Source organism: Eretmochelys imbricata, chromosome 8 (assembly GCF_965152235.1).
Source record: "Eretmochelys imbricata isolate rEreImb1 chromosome 8, rEreImb1.hap1, whole genome shotgun sequence".
Classification (NCBI taxonomy): Eukaryota; Metazoa; Chordata; order Testudines; family Cheloniidae; genus Eretmochelys; species Eretmochelys imbricata.
The window spans coordinates 14,681,189-14,701,021 of NC_135579.1; the positions used below are offsets into that span (position 1 = coordinate 14,681,189).

The 19,833-nt window shown below is 41.4% G+C and overlaps 1 protein-coding gene across 1 annotated transcript in view; it reads right to left on the reverse strand.

Annotated features, from left to right (window-relative positions):
• ACSL6 (acyl-CoA synthetase long chain family member 6) overlaps nucleotides 1-19,556 on the reverse strand; it is a 54,943-nt gene extending 35,387 nt beyond the window's left edge. Inside the window, exons 1-7 of the mRNA XM_077824824.1 lie at nucleotides 19,341-19,556; nucleotides 11,044-11,158; nucleotides 7,930-7,994; nucleotides 7,053-7,154; nucleotides 6,817-6,916; nucleotides 4,965-5,143; nucleotides 4,550-4,582 (exon numbers count right to left, since the gene is read on the reverse strand). Of these exons, the coding sequence (XP_077680950.1) occupies nucleotides 4,550-4,582; nucleotides 4,965-5,143; nucleotides 6,817-6,916; nucleotides 7,053-7,154; nucleotides 7,930-7,994; nucleotides 11,044-11,158; nucleotides 19,341-19,535 (789 nt within the window). The 5' untranslated portion in view covers nucleotides 19,536-19,556. The remainder of the gene's footprint in view (nucleotides 1-4,549; nucleotides 4,583-4,964; nucleotides 5,144-6,816; nucleotides 6,917-7,052; nucleotides 7,155-7,929; nucleotides 7,995-11,043; nucleotides 11,159-19,340) is intronic.
• Nucleotides 19,557-19,833: the final 277 nt, after the last annotated feature.

Here is a 19,833-nt window from a genome sequence, read left to right on the forward strand (position 1 = left end):
TTTGGGGATTAGGACATTATTTGCTAACAGATCCTGATTTTCTTCATCTGTATTTGTTATTCATGAGTGTCTCACAGTTGGGATGAATAATATATAGATGATGAGTTTGAAAACAGATATTTTCTATTTGTTATTCATGTCATGTGTTGGGTTCTCTAAGTCACATGGCATTTTTTCTGGTCCCTAACTGGATGATAAACTTTTTATTAAGAACAACAACAAATATTGTTCTAATTTCTGGCTGAATGCTCATTCATTCTAAAAATTAGGGACATTTTTGGAAGGTACCAGCATTTGCACAAATAGCCACAAGCACCAAATACATGCAAGTAACAAATAATAAGACTGTAGGAAATTAAACTCAGCATTTTTACCTGTAAAGTATTTGGAAGTCAGGTTTCTGTCTACCATGCATCCAGCCTTAATCTGACAATGTAGTTAATATGTTTAAATGTTTGGGGGCCTTAGTTTTTGGAAGTCCAGTTTGAGACATGTTGGGCCTAACTTTCACTGCTGAGTGCTGCTATCTGCAATTGAAGTCAATAAGATCGGTGAGTGCTCAGCAGCTATGAAGATCAAGCCCTGTGTGTGTCAAGTTGGGCCACCAAAAAGTAACACACCCAGAATTACAGGCCTCTTTTGCATAATTGGCCATGAGTGCACCCAGCAGTACCACAGTCATTCTTAGTAAAACCATACCTAATTCAACAGCTTTCAACATGCTCTTGACTGGTGCTGCCGTGGTGCATTTTTCAGTTACAGAAACCCCAAGAAGTCTCCAAAGGTGGCGGTAGTGGAGGAATCCACTCATACGCATCGGGTAAACTTTGCTAATTACCATTTAAATATTATACTTAATATTAGAATTGAATCCGGCTACACATAGCTGGCTCTGCAGGGATGACGCACGTCATCTTCCATTTGATCAGAAGATAACTCATGACTGTGCCGTGGCCACCCATTGTGATTTGTCTTTTCTGGTTATTGTTTTGTTTCCTAAGGAACATTTACTGTGAGTTGACGTGCTGTGGAGTGTAAAATTAGACACAGTGTCACCAAGACCATGAAGGTGACTTGTGTCGGCACATGAATCCTATTCTTCTGTAATTCTGCAACTGCTGTTTTAGGGTCCAGTCTTACAGTGTAGGAAGTTCAATAGGGTAGACCTCTAAAACAAATGTACATGTGTAAGTGTTTGCAGGACCTGTCCCATTTTTACTCTGTGAGAACACCCCTCGCTGTAGTACAAACAAAGCCCTTTGATTCCTAGTATGGCTAATGACAGTATGCTGAGCACTTTAAATGGTAGTGTCAGGGAAATAGAGTGTTTCAGTGCAGTCAGGATATGTTTTCCTTGTGGGGAGATTGTCTTGGAAACAAGGACAGGAGGTGAATAAAAGGGAGTTCTGCTACTAGAGATTACATCAGAGTACTAGCTCTTAGTCTGATTTGTAGGACTGAGTGCTCAGAAATCATACAAGAACAAAATAAAGTGGGAAGAGAAACAGGAAGATAAAAGGATTCGGGGATACAACTAATAAAGGGCTATGGGTTTTGACCACTAGACTCTGCTGTAAAGGGCCACTCTCATAAAAGAATGAAAGTTATCCCTTATCCTAAATACATCACAAGTCTCCACTGAAATAGAGAGAGGAAGCAATTCTCAGATAACAGTAACTTGTCTTTTATTATTACAAGATTTAGAGATGTCCATATGCAAACCACAAAGTCTGAGTTAATGACTTCAGGGCTGAGTTAATGACTTCTGAGTTAATGACCACTAGGAGTTTGCCTGAGTAAGGATTGAAGGTATGGACCCTTAATGTCCACCACAGTCTTTTTTAACTCCACAAAACTAATAACAGCCCCATCTGTAATTCTGTTCTTTGCTTTAGAATGTAGTAAACGAACATGACAGATTGACCAATCCAAGTCCAGCTCTAAAAAGGTGGAAGAATGAAAGGGGCAGTGCTAACAGGAAACCATTGGATTGCATTGTGCACACCTCATAAATAGTCTCTTCTCTAGTGAAAGGTGCTTAGGGCCCAATCCAAACCCAGTGAAGTCAACAGTAGAGCCACTTGAAATTTTTTCCCTCACAAAAGGTTTTTCCAAAGAGAAAATGCTTTTTAAAAATGAACCTAGAATATTCATTTCCAGCCACAAACTTAGCCTGAGGCAGTCACCCAGCCCCAATGCTAAACTTATTCCAAACTAGCCAACTGGGATGCACCCTACCTAATCAAAGCTAACAAGCCAGCCTCAGACCCAAAGGTAGATTTTTCTGGCCAACACATCTGAACCCTATCACAGCCAGAACTGGCCAGCTAAACCAACATCAAATGTCTCAACCTCAGCATCTATAACCATCAAAAGCCAGGATGGCCCAAAGGCACAAACTCTAAAAACAGAATGTCAACCAGCCTCAAGCCTAACTCTGGTCAGAAGCCATTAGCACACACCATCACTAGCCCTCCCTAGGAAAAGCAAGAAGGCCCAACCATAATATTCAACCATACTACTAGCCCCAAACAAGCTTTGATCAAGGTAGCTCACTAAAGATAGCAACATAGCTGTGGTAGCAAGGGCAGGAGTACTGGATAGCAAGCTGAGTACATCACAAGGGACTGTACTTGGATAGTTAGACTGTGCTGCCTAACTTTAGCCCAGGGCCCCCTGGCAGCCCCAGCCCTAGCCTGGGCCTCCCCACAGGCCTTTACTATTATCATAGCCTGCCCTCCCATTCCCATCACGCCCAGTCCTACTCAGAGCCTTGTTGCTGCCCTACTCCTAATTGTCGTCTGGGTCCACGTGCTGGTTCTGACTAGAACCCTCATCTGTGCCCACATATCCAGCCCAGGCCAGCATTTGAACCTCATTTGTGTAAAATCAGGCTCCAAAAATCTTGAGATTGGGTTAAAAATCCTGGGATTATAATTTTAAAGAGTGTGGTTTTTATTTGCGGCTGGGGTTTAAACCGTTAGGATTCACTCAGGACATGTTTTCAAGCTTTTCTCTCAATCAGGCTAAAATTTACTTCCCCCCCAAAAAGGAAAATGGAGATTCTTATGAAATAACATGACTCCAGGATCTGAGGCTTTATTAAAATCACCATATATGAGATTTGCAATAAAAAAGCCATCTCTCCCCTAACGTTAATCCACATTTAATTCCTAATGCTAGCTCACTCCTTTATGTTTACCGTAACCCATGACTTCCTAGTAGCCCCAACCTTATGTCTGGAGCTATTTGGTGGGCAAAAGTGAGACAGAAGATTGAGGTGGGTCAGTGTCCTGAGGTTCATGGCGTAGGATCACACTGCAGGTGAAGGTTACGAGTTCATGCCAGTTGACAGGCATCAGTTAGGTTAGGATAGAGGGCAGGCTGAAGAGCTTTGTCTAGTGTTATTGTTGGGATAATATAGGGGTCAGCAACCTTCAGCATGCGGCCCATCAGTAATCCACTGGCAGGCTGCCAGATATTTTGTTTACATTGACCGTCCACAGGCATGGCCCCCTGCAGCTCCCAGTGGCCGCAGTTCGCCATTCCTGGCCAACGAGAGCTGCAGGAAGCTGCAGGCCACAGGGACGTGCTGGCCACCGCTTCCTGCAGCTCCCATTGGCTGGGAACGGTGAACTGCAGCCACTGGAAGTTGCGGGGGGCCATGCCTGTGGACGGTCAATGCAAACAAAATGTCTCGCGGCCTGCCAGCGGATTACCTTGATGGACCATGTGCTGAAGGTTGCTGACCCCTGGGATAGTAGGTGGGTCCATATTCTGATTAGGGTTTGAGTTAGGATTCAGGCTTGTTAGCAGGCTGGGGCAAGAGTTAAGGATGGGACCAGTTAGCAGATGTGAACAAGGATTAGGATTGGGGATGGATAGAGCTCTCAAACTAGGGTTAGGGATTGGGTTTGTATGTGGACCCAGATGAACCTATAGGAATCTAGTCTGAGATGTTTCCTGTTTTTTTCTGACTGGCAATCAAGATGTCTTAACTGGAGCCATTAATTATTATTACGTTGTTTTTATACTGTCTTATTGTTGACTTGTAGCTCATTTGCCTTTCATAAATGACACTATTAAATTCATGTAGTCTGAAATCTATTCTAAAGTCAGGAATTTTGTTTAGCAGTTTTTTGAAGATGGTTCGTTTAATTTGTCCTACTTATTCTCACACTTAGCATTCACAAAGCTCTTTAAAGAACACTGTAGAGTCTCATCCTCTATTATTGCTTCCTTGGGTTTATGTCCTGAAGTTCTAATTAAGGATTCAGGGGATATAATTTATGAAGCAAATAACATACATTTCAGCAAATGAGATCCACTACTCAGACCATTAGTAGAAGATAATGGAGCATCTTTAGGATCCTTCATTGTCAGTCACCTCCTGCTGAGGAATATACCAGACACTACATTTAATGAACATGCAAACACAGTGCAGGGTTGGTGTGCACACTCTGGCAAATTATTCTCTCTTTCATTTGTGAAATTTGTTTAAAGTAACTACACGCAATTAAAGGTTGGAGAAAAGAATGATTGGACTCACCACAGGGACACGCCGACTCTCACGGCCACAAGCCTGAAAGAATATTAACAAAATCATTTCCATTCGAACATATGCAGATTAACGTGCTTGTTAATAAACTGCAAATGACCAAGGAAGCTGGAGACAGAAAGGGAGAAAGAAGAGCAGGAAAATCCTGCCCTGACATCTCTACAGGATCCGGTTTAGAACAAAGTTTAGTTGCAGTAAAACCTCTGAGAAAAATACATAAAACAAAAGAATCCAGCATAAAAGAGAAAAAGTAGCTGATCAATGTGCCTACTAATAATAATGTAACTTTATTCATGAGAAGCAGCTTCTTGCTTTCACTGAACATCCATCTCCTGGATTTCATCAAATAATATCTGAGCTGATTATTTCTGAGTCTAACATTAAACAAGAGGGATAGGAACTTCACCTCTACTTCCTGCATGGATTGGACCTGAACACCACATCTTTGCCCTCTTTCCTTTAGGTCCTTCTCAAAAGGGTCCATCAGAATAATAGACTTTAAGCTTGGCATTTCTCTTTTCTCCACGTGATCCAGGAGGATTCTGGCTTTTTCTGGTTTGTCACAGATTACTGTGGAAATATCAGCTAAAAAACAAAAACAAAATAATTTTTTTTTTACTTAAATTTAACACTAGCTGCACCTTCACAGTAATCTCTGCTAATCAGTCTTTGACAGTCATCTTATATTTATACCATGAGAGCTTGGAATATAATATATATTTTCTCTTAGGAAACAAGTACATTTTAATATTTAACCCTCGTCACCATAAATCAACACTGAACAGAGCACACTACTGTATCTGAAATTGAATGAGTGGTAAGGCAAATATTTGTTTGTAGCACAAAGTGCATCAAACCGACAGCTACAATTATTTTAGGATTCAATTAAAAATATTAAAACTGAACCTCCCACCCCAAAAAAAACCCCAACCCTGAATGGTATGAAGTGGTTGTTAGAAACTCAAAGCCAAAATGATAAAAGGAACAGATAGTAGCACTGAGATAATTCTTCTCACTGGAATGATCTTGTCAGTGCCTGGTTGCTGTTATGATCCTGAGCTATCCTGCAGCCACAGAAATAACAGCCAAGCTCTCCTTGAGCCAAATTGAAATGCACACTGGGCCAAACCCTGGTCCCACGGAAGTCAATAAAAAAAACTCTCGCTGTCCTCAATTGGAATTGGCCATCTGTACAACATGTAAGATGCAGTGGAAAGAAAGGGCATAAAAAGAGAAAGGACATTTAAAAAAAAGAAAGAAATACATCCTCAACTTGTGTCCACGATTAATTGTAAATTGACAGTTTGCATCCTCAGAGGATCTAGCCCATTCTTTAAAAATATACATCAAACAAGTGTCCAGAAGTCTTGAGGGAAGTGATTATAGCACAAAAACCTTCCTTCTGAGAAAGCAGTGTGTATTCAGGATTCTCATTTTCATATGGGTTATAAAGTTAGATGCCACTAAAAATCCGCCCTGCTTTTGCATTATTACGGCTCAGACCAGTCCCTGCAAAACAATTGTACAGCCTTTCTTAGTTTTTGAGCCTTTATAAAAGACTTTATAAAAGTCTTTATATTTTGCTCTTACGGTCCTGAGCCCTGATCTTGCAAAGTTTGAAGAAGGGGCTTAACTTTAAGCTTGTGAGTTGTCCCATTGGCTCCGATGCTTAAAGTTAAGCATGTGCTTAAGTGCTTTGCAGGATTGGGACCCTAGAACTTTAAAATTCTATTTGTAGGGAGAGAGAGTCTCATTTTTTTGGGGAAGTCTATTACATAATAGAATTTACCCTGCCAGGCAGAAATCCCAGTAAGACGGGTGCAATGTTAAGGCTCAAGACCCATAATGTTCAAAATAAAATACATGCATAAAGTGAGGTTACTAAATGATAGATTAATTGTTAGCACTTGTCATTGGAACAAAATATGTAGTAATTGGCTAATGTTGTTACAGAAAAAATGTATAAGGGAAAACTTATAAACACTACACTAAGTTCAGCAATAGAACAAGCTGCAAGACGATGCATGGCTGCAAATATACAAAGTTTATCCATTAGGGATAATTTCAGAATAATAAAGCCGATCCTGCCATGATACATAGAGATATACTATATAACCCAGCTCAGGTTACTTCCAGCCAAAACAATTCACTGAGACAAAGCATCTGCCTTTAGGAAAGCGGAAGAGAAATCAGTCATTCTGCATAGCAAAAATGATTTTCTGAAAACCTCAATGATATTTATGCATGTCTGTTTTTACCTGTGTTGATAATGTAACGAATGGCTCCATGGCCCAATGTGTCATACAGGGGGACCACCACCATAGAATAGGTATAACAACCCAGCTCAGAAATGATCCACTGGAAGGAGATGTTACAAAGAGAAAAGGGGTAAGGGATGAGGAGTGATTAAAACACTTAATGAGTTTAAAATTTAAAGTGAGATCAAAACTCAAGAATATTGTTAATACTGCATGAGGTTACAGCAACATCTCACCTCTGGACGATTTTGTGCAAAGATCCCAATAAACTGACTTGTTGTTTGTTTACATCCCTGTTGGAGTAACCCTGATCCTAAAGCTTCTGCTCTTTCAAAGACCTAAAAGAGAGAGGAATGTAAGCAGCAGACACAAATGAAACCTAATCTACAGTGGTGGGCTCTAATATTAGTTTGTTGGATAACACATAAAACAGACTCTGGTCTCCTGTAACCATTAAGGAACTCATGACACTTTTGGCATTCACTCTAGAGCCCTGGCTAAATTCCAACTTGAGCAATTAAATTCTGCGTACTTAAAACTCCCCCACCACATGAAATTGTTTTGATGCTCTTTATTTCTGGTCTTAGAGCTAATCAGTAGTTTATTTATTTCAGTGTGCATAATACTTTGAGTGCTATTACACGGCTGCTCCATCCAGAAGTGGCTGCATAACAGTGGTGAGTGAGGCAAAGTAATCACATTTGATCAAATCTGTACACCTTATACACACGTATGCCCACTGAAGTCAGTGGAACTACTTCCATGAGTGAAGCCATCAGGATACAACCCAGGGTTTGTAATTCTCCAAAGCTTTGGCTTGCGAAAGATGCTCTGTAAATCAATACCACTACTAGTCAACACTAAGCTCCCAATCCTGTTAAGTGCTGAGACAGCTCCATGGAAGTGAAGAGTGCTTATAGCAGCTGCCAGAAGGTGTGCAGCATCTTGGAGGATCCTGACTCAAATGAAAACAAGCAGGTAATTGAAAGTGGTAAAATAATACATGATCCCCCCGCTCTCCAGGATAGCACTAGAGGTTTCTTTTAAAAACAGCTACGTTTAGACAGAAAGGATAAGAATTCTTGGTGAAAGAAAGATTCATGATAACCTCACCTCTTTATACGACAACCATTGGTAAGGCTGCTTGGGCTTTCTGAATCCTAGACAGGGGCCATTCTCTAAACAAAATAAACAGATTACAAAATTATGGGGGGTCTTAGAGCCAAGTGCTAATGAATTCTAGGACCCTGAGCACCTTAACAGTAGGAGGTTGCTCTAAAAGTTACACCCATTGTTATTATCAAGGTCAATCCATGTTTCTCTGAGGCAGAGTTCACACAGAGTGCTGCCAGATTAAAAAGGAAGACAGCCCTGTATAATGGTGCACTGGGTTATGGACCATTTTGAGCCTTCATTCAAAATTGCAGAGGTGGTGGTGACACTGAACAGGCCCAGTGCCCTGTTAAACCAGCTTTTCCTTAAGACAGCGTGAACATCATTATCTGACAGTGGCTTTCATCCTAAATGTCACCTCCCACAGATCTGACTGCCCTTTCATTGAAGCTCTAGGAAATCAAAATTATTCCTAATAAAAATGCACTTCTCTGGGAGAGGAGTGGAGAACATAAGTGTCTCACTGTGGAAAAGGGGACAGCAATACTTGGAATGTTAAATTGCCTTTCTTCCCATACCTCACCACACATAACCCACCTGTCCACTGAGGTACTTACATGTGCCTCATCACCGAAGAACAAACTGCATCATATACAGCAGTTATTCTGTTGAGGGTTCTGGTGGCATTAAAACACCAACCATTTGAGAACAAAGCTCATGTGTTTTGTTCAAGTCCAAAAAGGATCACAGCAAGGGCCCCATTAAATCGGTGGCCAGGAGCCTAGATACTCAGATTGTGAGCTTTTTGGGGCAGGTCTTTTTGTTCTGTTTCCACAGTACCTAGCACAAAGGGTCCTGGTCCATAACTAGGGGTCCTAGGGGCTATGGAAATGCAAATAATAATAAATAATGACATACTTCAGGGTACCAGACAGGAAATGCTCAGAAAGCTTCAAATACATGTTAAATATGGAGGGTTTTACTGCATTTAATGTAGAACCGATACAGTATTCCAGGTGTAATTTAATTTTATACTGAATGTAATTAAATTTACTCTGCCTGTACATTTAATTTTCAATGTACTGCAAAATTTTGTATTGAAAACCTATAACTGCTTTGTAAAAGCGGTCAAGGCTGAGAGGTTTGGCAGCTGGGAAAGACATAGTGGGAGCTTTTGGCATCTGGGAAGGTGTGGGAGGCAGTTGAGGACTGTGGGACGCATTTACCGGGTGTTCCTGCTAAATGATCAGTTACCAATGTTGCCATTTAAACTGTCATCATTAGGTTTCAAAGTTAACATCTCACAGAGATGAGGGCAAGATCACACACCTCTCAAAGCTATTGTTTCAGGCTGTCTGCAGACTCAGGCAGGCATCGCTATGCTGGTTTATACTTGGTTCAAGTTTGGAAGCCCCCTCCTCCCCCCAACCCGATAACCATGAAAGCTAGAAACCTTTTTTCTTGACATTAGTGCTTAGATTCCAAGGCCCAATTCTGCAACATGAGACAGACTCTGAGGCAAATTCCACTGTGCAGATCACAGGGCTTTGACTAGAACCTGTACTTGCATGCATTCCTTTCACTTAGTCCCATACATTACATCCTCTTCGCCTCCCTCTCTTTTACCCCTGTTCCTGTTCCTCTTTTCCTCAGCTTATCAGTTCAAACATTATTCATGTAGTTACATTTTTAAGATTTTTCACCTTAAACTTCAGGTGCAGTAATAAAGAACAAAAAGGTGTCAAGACCAGTTTATTTATATAAAGATGGGGAAACAGAATTTAAGAATTCAGGCTGCGTTAGGACTCTGGCATTAGAACTCTGAAATTCACAGAGTTCAAGAGCTCTCTGACTCAAAAAACCCATCTTATCAGGACCTGTGTTTGGAAACTCCTCATTAATAAAAGGTCAAAGGTACTTTTCAGGTACTTTCCTCCTCCCCACTCCTTTTGTGCTCTTGCAAGGCTCTGATAGGAAAAGCTGATACTTAGAAGGGTGACAAAGGCATCCTTTAAGAGTCATAATCTTGGAGCTACTCAGACTCTCCCCTGCTCCTGGCTCCTAGTGTCCTATCCACTGGACCAGTCCTGCCATTCCAAAATCACAGTTCAAATAAAGGAATGCAGACAAAAAATGCTTAATAATTCTATCCATCTAAACCATCCGTTGGCAGGGTTTGCGTCAACTGTAATTTTTAATAGCACTAACATGATGCTTTCTTGAGGACATTTCAAGCTACAAAATTAGTATCAACCTAGGCCAGAGAGAGATTTATTGCTTGCTCCCTTTAGTTTAATTACTGCAAGATAAATATATCATTTCTGCTTTCTGTTCCCTGTAGCCACTGTTTTATCCCTAGACAATTAAAACAGCACTTTTTACAGTTAAGTGTGTCAGATGTAGGTCAACTGAGAAAGATCAGTGGTGGAAAGGGTGTAGTTTATTTGCTAAGTTATGCAGATGGAACCTTGCAAAATTTCTGCCATTTACCCAAGCAGGGTCAGATGCAAGCCCTCTGCATGCGGAACTCCATGATCATTGCCAGCGGATTGGAAGGTGCTCAGCAGCTCTGGAAGCCAAACTACTTATTCAGGTGCTTAAATCTGAATTTAGGCACCCAAGATTAAAAATGATGGCCATAAGATAACATCTTCTAAAGTGCCAAAGGGATTGAAGTGTTTATGAAAGCCAATGGGATTTAGGGGCCTCAGCCATTTTGCCACTTTTGAGTTTCACCCACACGCCCCACTTCAGTAAAAATACCATGGCTTCCATGCTTGCTGTAGTCTGTGAAGCTCTTCCATGGCTGTATGCTGGTTTCTGCAGTTAAGAAGCTGATTGTGGCCTGAATTTGCTTCACTTCTTCACTCAAAACTCCTACAGGCCCACATTTTTTTGGACCGGTTGTTTCCCTAGCCAGCAAGGCCCAATCTTGGTCAACAGCAGACCTCTTATTGACTTCACTGGGAGTGGGATTAAGCCCCAATCTGTACAGCTGTTTTCTCCAAGGACATCAGACCCAATTCTATGCTCTGACCAGCGCTGAGATAGCAGCATTGAAGCCCAGTGGGGTTTTAGTCAATACAATAATATTTACATATCCTCATCACTTACCAGATATGTTAAATCCCCTTCTAAATACTTCATACATTGTCCTTACATCATCATAGTAGTTAGATAATAATTCTGGGCTGTCACCTATCACGGACCGCCGAGCTCCATCCCAGCCCTATGGAAACCAAAAACAACATATAATGATCGGATCAGAACCTTTGGAAAGAGAGAGACTAAAAAAACCAAACAAACCCAGCACAACCATCTTCGGAACCTGGTCCCATAGTGCAGTACTTAGGCCATGACAGCCTGAGCATAAAATGCAGGATCAGGCAAGCTGGCATCATAAACCTAGAGGCAGAGAGAATTTAATCATGAACCTGCCTTAAGCTTATATTATAACCTGCATGATAGATTAGCCTCCAAATTACAAGTGCTCTAATATTTTTTGTGGGAAAACATATTGAATTATATTCCGGTGTTAGCCTTGACATAAATATTTGCTTTTGTCTAAAACTGTATAAAAGTCAGACAGGCGAGTTTGTTATGATTTTCCTTAACCCACCAAAAAAATTCCCGCTGTTCTGTTTCTGTAAAAAATAAAAAAGCCAAGCCAAGCCATAAGGGCTTTATAAAATGAAACACAAAACACAGCCTATGTGATTCACTTTGTAAGCACATTTATTCTTCACTCATAAATGCAGTTCTTTAAGTAAAAACCAAGGAAAACAACAACTGAGCCCCAAGCCTACTGACTAGTTAGGCTACTGGGTTTTTGTGTTTGCCCAGAGATACTAATGCACTTGCACCAGCTTCACCACTGATTTTGCTCTCTAGCCATGCCCCAAGGATTTAGCCCATTCCTTCCCTCCAAGGCTCTAGATCTGATGTGGGGGACTGGCAATTTTTTTTCCAATGTGCGCGCAGGTCCGCGGACCACCACTTTGAGTAGCACTGCTCTGGATGATTGTATAGCTTTCTTACTCTCTCCTAGTACATGGAACAAGAATCTTTACATGCTCATCATTTAGAGCAGCTGTCGGTTTTATTCACAGATTGAAATTAGAGACTAATGTTTCTAGTCTCAAAAATCATTTAAATAGTTCCTACATTCATGGAAATATTTTAGGCTGATATAGAAGGAACAGACTAGACAACAAAGCCCCTCAAATTGCATTGAATCTCCCTTACACCTCCCATCCTTCACAGAGAAATCTCCTGGTTTTTCATGATAGGGAGCAAATTTCCATTCCATGTCTTTCTTTGCTTTAAACAGAGTTTGATTAAAACTGATTTGACATTTTTTAGTTTTATTATTTTTTTTCCATCCTCTCTTTGGTGGGTTTCAGCCTAGCTTTGCTCTCCTATAAGGATGCTACTTTTAAAAATGAAGAATTGAAGGCTTTCAGGATATAATTTATTTAAAAAAAATAATTCAGTAACATAAATGTTGTGCATTTATATTCCGTCCATCATTCAGAAGGATTTCAGAATGCTTTTTTATGAACTTTACACCAGAATTCACCACGGACATGCAGCTATTTCTATTCAGCAGCTGCTGTATTCCGTCCCAGAATACAGAAACATTAATTCTTGTATAATGATCTAAAACATCTTATCCATTTATAAATGGAGAGGCAATGCGAGTAGGCAAAATGTAATTAATTAATCAGTCTAAAATTTGGTCTGCTCCCTGGAGTTATCATACCATACTCTTGCAAAAGTTGCCATGAGTTTTTTTTTAAAAAATGGTCTGACTCCATTGAACATCTTGGCCTTATTGAATTCAATGCTAGTTTTGTGATTAGCTTCAGTACGGCTAGGATTTCGCCCTTTACCTAGAAGACTTCATTGGCACCAGCACAGTGCCTGCTAATGCAATGGGTTGAGCACTGGTTCTAGGCTGACCAGATAGCAAGTGTGAAAAATTGAGATGGGGTGGGGGTTAATAGGTGACTATATAAGAAAAAGCCCCAAATATCAGGACTGTCCCTATAAAATCAGGGCTTCTGGTCACCCTAACTGGCTCAGTACTGACTCAGAAAGAAAAATGACAGCTACTGAATGAGCAACATCCTTACAGAAGACTGCTTTACTTTGGGAGTTTCCTATCCAAGTACATTAGTCTTAACTTGCACCATCTGGCTGTAGGTACAGTCATATCTTTAAAACCAGCTAGTCTGTATTTTTGGAAACATTGCACCAGTTCTGCACTAATGTATAGATATAACCAATCCACAGGAGCAACTCACAGATCTCTGGTTTGACACAGTGCTCTAAACATCAGCAGTAAAAATTCAGACTACTAGTCAGACTGCTGGGACATACATTTGTTTACAGGGCAATACTGTAAGATGTTTACTTTTTGAATAATTCATAGATTCATATACTTGAAGATCAGAAGGGACCATTATGATGATCTAGACTGACTCCTACATAGCACAGACCAAAGAACCTCACCCAATGATATCTGCATCACGTCCATAGCTCATGTGTGAGCTATAGGCTATCATTAAGATAAGACAGATCTCTTTCCAAAAGTCTCCAAGTGATGAAGAATCCACCACACTCCTGAGTACATTGGTTTAGTGGTTAATTACTCTCACTGGTAAAATTTTGTGCTATATTTCCAGTCTGAATTATTTTAAGTTCAGCTTCCAACCATTGGATAGCGTTGAATTCAAGACCAACTCCCACAAGGAGCATTGCTATAGCCAGTGAACGCACAAAGTACAAAATAGTAACTCTGACAAAATCAATAAAGCCAGACCAAAGTTTTGAGAGGTTCTAGTTACCTATTCTACACTAATAACTATTCTAGCATCAATGAAGCTTGCAGAAGACAAAACATCTTTTTATTCTAGTACTTGATCTTGGACTTCAAAACAGCATTGATGATAGCTGTGTGACAGAAAATAATCCAGTCTTTCTGGACTAGGTATCTTTGAAAAAAAAAAAAACGTAATAGAACTAAGTAACTGATTTTAGTGCTGATTAAAACAGCCTAATTGTTTTTTGCAGGAAATTTTAATAATTTTGTTTGTTTTTGGGAAATTTCCCTCATAAAATTTCAGCTTTTTCAATTAACAACCAAAAGTCAAATATTTTTTAGTTTACAGTAAAAATGTTCAGTTAGAAAAACCCAACTTTTCTTTATACAAAAACAAAGTCCCCTTCCCCCCTCCATTTTTACTAATTTTTTTCCATGAAAACGTTTCTTTTGGGCAAAAGCTGTTTTTCATTAAAAAAAAAAAAAGTTTTGACCAATTCAAATAAATGAACATAAAGGCTTTGATCCTACAAACACTTACAGATGTGCTTAGCTTTACTACCATGAGCAATGCCACTGAAGTCAGTGGGACTACTCATGATAGTAACATTAAATACATGTGTAGGTGGTTGCAGGACCAGGGTCATAGTTTGGACCTATCTGTCAAATTCAGTCCTGGCATAAGAGCACATAGCTCCTACTGACTCCAAATGGAGGTGCACTTGTTACCCCTAAACTGAATTTGATCCCAAAAGTTCAAAGAAATAGTCCCATTCAAATTCCACCCTCATGCAAGAAAAGGTACCTCACCATGCTATCACTGGCCACCTCTGCTTTTGTTTGCTTGGTGGTTTTAACTAGTGTAGTAAAAATTAATAGCCCTAGTAGAATCATTACCTTCCTATGACACCACTCAGAGGAGTTTAAAGTCCCAGAAGAATTTGTGCAATGAATGTTAGATAATGACTACGTTACATGAATTCTAAAGCCAGAAGGGACCACCAGAGCATCTAGTCTGACCTCCTGTGTGAAAACTGCTTTCAGAACAACGTTGGGACAGCTCCCACAAAATGCATGACACTGCACGATTCTCTTGGAGGTAGTTTATGTTTCCCAAAGACTTCTGAAGAAGGATTGCTATAAATCTGTAGATGGCATAGAGAAAAATATTTCTGGAAGCTCATTTTACAACTAATGAAAAAAAAAAAAAAAAAAAGGACACCTGCTTGTAGCCAGGAATTCAGAGCTGGAGAGCCGGAGGGATACTGATAATACTGTAAAAAGTGGAGGTTAATGCAGGTTCATCACAGTAGCTCTGCTCTGCAGTGGGAAAGGTGAAGAAACATAGTGGCGCTGAAATTTGCCATTCAAACATAGAAGTGATCTCTCCTCTATAAGTGCAATATTGCACCCTTTTAAAAAGGGAACATTAAATTGCACCAAGGGGCAAATGCGGACCCCAGACTTGGTGGGCACCGAGGTCAGTAGATGCAGCAGGGTCAGGAGCAAGTTTTGGGGAGCCCAGGCAGATAGTGTTCATCCACCAGTGTACTGTGGACTCTAGTTTCCTGGCCTGGGAGTTGCCTGCATAGCCGTACATGCAAGGAGAGGTGGTTAGAGAACAATGTGGGAATAGTGAATTTGCTACTATGTGGAGCTACTTCATTCCCTCTTTCGGAGAGGCACTGACAAAGATACAGGGCAGCTTGTGGGTTTGGGCTGCACTGGAATCAGTGGAAGTTTTGCCATTGGCTACAATGAGATCAGGACCTAGGCCTTAGTATGGCTCATGCTTCTGTTACTCTCGGGAAGTTTACTGGCCTTCCTGATTGACAAATAAATACCGTCTCAGGTCCACAGACAGGCCAAGCTCTTGGGAAGATAAGGTGGGTTTCCCATTAAATAATTCACTTCGGAGTATGTTCAGCAAAAGTTCTGGACTCTGGATTTTTTTTTTTGTCCTTCCCCATTGCCTTTTGGTCTTTCTAATTGTCTTGTGCCGTTGCCTAACGATAGCCTTTGAGAGAGAAAAGATGGTTATTAGTAGGGGAAGCAAAAGTGGATGGGAATCTGGGAGGCAGTGACCATGAGTTGGTTGAGTTCAGGATCCTGACACAGGAAGAAAGGTAAGCAGCAGGATACGGACCCTGGACTTCAGGAAAGCAGACTTCGACTCCCTCAGGGAATGGATGGGTAGGATCCCCTGGGGGACTAACATGAAGGGGAAAGGAGTCCAGGAGAGCTGGCTGTATTTCAAGGAATCCCTGTTGTGGTTACAGGGACAAACCATCCCGATGTGTCGAAAGAATAGTAAATATGGCAGGCAACCAGCTTGGCTTAACGGTGAAATCCTAGCGGATCTTAAACATAAAAAAGAAGCTTACAAGAAGTGGAAGGTTGGACATATGACCAGGGAAGAGTATAAAAATATTGCTCGGGCATGTAGGAATGAAATCAGGAGGGCCAAATCGCACCTGGAGCTGCAGCTAGCGAGAGATGTTAAGAGTAACAAGAAGGGTTTCTTCAGGTATGTTGGCAACAAGAAGAAAGCCAAGGAAAGTGTGCGCCCCTTAATGAATGAGGGAGGCAACCTAGTGACAGAGGATGTGGAAAAAGCTAATGTACTCAATGCTTTTTTTGCCTCTGTCTTCACAAACAAGGTCGGCTCCCAGACTGCTGCGCTGGGCATCACAACATGGGGAATAGATGGCCAGCCCTCTGTGGAGAAAGAGGTGGTTAGGGACTATTTAGAAAAGCTGGACGTGCACAAGTCCATGGGGCCGGACGAGTTGCATCCGACAGTGCTAAAGGAATTAGCGGCTGTGATTGCAGAGCCATTGGCCATTATCTTTGAAAACTCGTGGCGAACGGAGGAAGTCCCGGATGACTGGAAAAAGGCTAATGTAGTGCCAATCTTTAAAAAAGGGAAGAAGGAGGATCCTGGGAACTACAGGCCAGTCAGCCTCACCTCAGTCCCCAGAAAAATCATGGAGCAGGTCCTCAAAGAATCAATCCTGAAGCACTTACATGAGAGGAAAGTGATCAGGAACAGTCAGCATGGATTCACCAAGGGAAGGTCATGCCTGACTAATCTAATTGCCTTCTATGATGAGATTACTGGTTCTGTGGATGAAGGGAAAGCAATGGATGTATTGTTTCTTGACTTTAGCAAAGCTTTTGACACGGTCTCCCACAGTATTCTTGTCAGCAAGTTAAAGAAGTATGGGCTGGATGAATGCACTATAAGGTGGGTAGAAAGTTGGCTAGATTGTCGGGCTCAACGGGTAGTGATCAATGGCTCCATGACTAGTTGGCAGCCGGTGTCAAGTGGAGTGCCCCAGGGGTCGGTCCTGGGGCCGGTTTTGTTCAATATCTTCATAAATGATCTGGAGGATGGTGTGGATTGCACTCTCAGCAAATTTGCGGATGATACTAAACTGGGAGGAGTGGTAGATACGCTGGAGGGCAGGGACAGGATACAGAGGGACCTAGACAAATTGGAGGATTGGGCCAAAAGAAATCTGATGAGGTTCAATAAGGATAAGTGCAGGGTCATGCACTTAGGACGGAAGAACCCAATGCACAGACTAGGGACCGAATGGCTAGACAGCAGTTCTGCGGAAAAGGACCTAGGGGTGACAGTGGACGAGAAGCTGGATATGAGTCAGCAGTGTGCCTTTGTTGCCAAGAAGGCCAATGGCATTTTGGGATGTATAAGTAGGGGCATTGCCAGCAGATCGAGGGACATGATCGTCCCCCTCTATTCGACATTGGTGAGGCCTCATCTGGAGTACTGTGTCCAGTTTTGGGCCCCACACTACAAGAAGGATGTGGATAAATTGGAAAGAGTCCAGCGAAGGGCAACAAAAATGATTAGGGGTCTGGAACACATGAGTTATGAGGAGAGGCTGAGGGAACTGGGATTGTTTAGTCTGCAGAAGAGAAGAATGAGGGGGGATTTGATAGCTGCTTTCAACTACTTGAGAGGTGGTTCCAGAGAGGATGGTTCTAGACTATTCTCAGTGGTAGAAGAGGACAGGACAAGGAGTAATGGTCTCAAGTTGCAGTGGGGGAGGTTTAGGTTGGATATTAGGAAAAACTTTTTCACTAGGAGGGTGCTGAAACACTGGAATGCATTACCTAGGGAGGTGGTAGAATCTCCTTCCTTAGAAGTTTTTAAGGTCAGGCTTGACAAAGCCCTGGCTGGGATGATTTAATTGGGGATTGGTCCTGCTTTGAGCAGGGGGTTGGACTAGATGACCTCCTGAGGTCCCTTCCAACCCTGATATTCTATGATTCTATGGTGCTGCATCAGTGATTAAGCTTCCACATGATTCAGATTCCTATTAAAGCCCTCAAGGACTCAGGTGAGGCAAATCAGCTCAACACACAGTGTCTTCAATGAGATCGTGCCTCTCATCTGGCAATTACTAGTGTGGATAACCCTGGATTAATCCTTACAACATCCAGTTTCTCTCTCTTTCAAATCAGTGAGTACATATAAAATAAAAATACAGGGTAGCAGATAGTTTAGATAGGGAATCTCATGGGAATATTATTAGGTTGCCATGTCAATTTCATAACAACTATAACCTTCTTTTTCCAAAGTACTTTTCAAATGCTAATTATTCGCACAACACCTCTGTAAGTTAGGCAGGTTTTATTCACTACATGGTACAAGGGTTTAAACTGAAGCAGAGAGCCCAAGGTCATACAGTTAGACAGAAACATGGCTGGGGAGAGAACCCCAGAGTCCTTGTTCTAATCAGAAGAAAATGCTTCCATGGGAAATGTAAACTTTTGCCCATTTTTTTTAAATAAGTAAGGACAGTGAAGTTCTCTTAACGGGGAACCTGCTGGAAGGACAAACCTGTCATTAACCTTTAGATTCATACTATATGTCTCAATTTTGAATACGAGTTCAACTTGAGATGTTTTTCTTGGATGGTTTTGCGCTTTAACAGGGGGCAGTTTCTTTAGACCTCAAGGCTCCTTAAAAGCATCACGATGAATAAATAGCCTCAGGTTTGAATTAAAGCATAATTTTTTGCGGTATCACTGAACATACAGCAGCCACCATTACAGAGTTAGCATTGCACATGGTGGTATGCGAGATTATAATTACCATCTTTGGGAACAGTAAATCTTGGTTTTTAGTGGCTTGTATGTAATTTTTCAGTGCTTCATGGTCAAGCCAGGCTAAAACTGGAGGAATTAAGTAGGGATTAAATTCATGGCTTGGATGTTAGTTTTCCAGGAGTTTAAAAGGAAGGAACAAAGTGGGTCAAATTAATCTGTGGTGTAATAGACTGAACTATTGTCCAGGATGGAACAGTATAGCACCCACAACAAATAGCTGGGGCCTGATTCTCAACAGCCTTGCAGCCTTGTACACCCACGCAAAGTGGGCGTAAAACAGGACGCTTCTGATTTAGTAGCACTCTACAACCACTCTGCATGGGTGTGAATTACTGTACAAGGGACCCGGCCGTGGAGACTCAGCCCATGGAATCTAGCCAGCCCAGCCTCTGCATTCATAAGGGTTACTTTTTTATTCGTTGAAGAGTATAAATAATGCTAGCCTTACCGCAACTTCTTCTGTCTGCATCAAGAGGTCACATGGGGGCTTCAAAGCCTTTGGCCGGCTAGCAAACCAGTATGTGATCATAGCTGCAAAGGCACCAATGCCAACTAAGGTGGTAGCTGGCAAGCTGTGGAAAAACTGGCTGAAGCTGTCAAACTCAGGCAGCCGCAGGCTCCTCAAGATTTCCTGTGCTTGCATCTTTTCAAAGATTGAAAGGGCAAATTCTGCAGGATCCAAAGGAAAAAAATGAGTTAATGCCACAGGATTAACAGACATAGTAGACATAGGCCAAAACATTTGCCATACTTCTCAGGGAACGAAGACAAGGAAAGGCAGTTCTCTCTTTACCTTTTAGAAACATACTGCTATGCTGACCCAGAAACAGCTGTCCACAAAAAAAGAAAAAAGCAAAAAAGGCGCAGCTACAAAAGAATGGCACAGAGCAAAAAGCGTAATTAGCATCACAGCAAGAGGAACCATGTATATTTAGACTGTT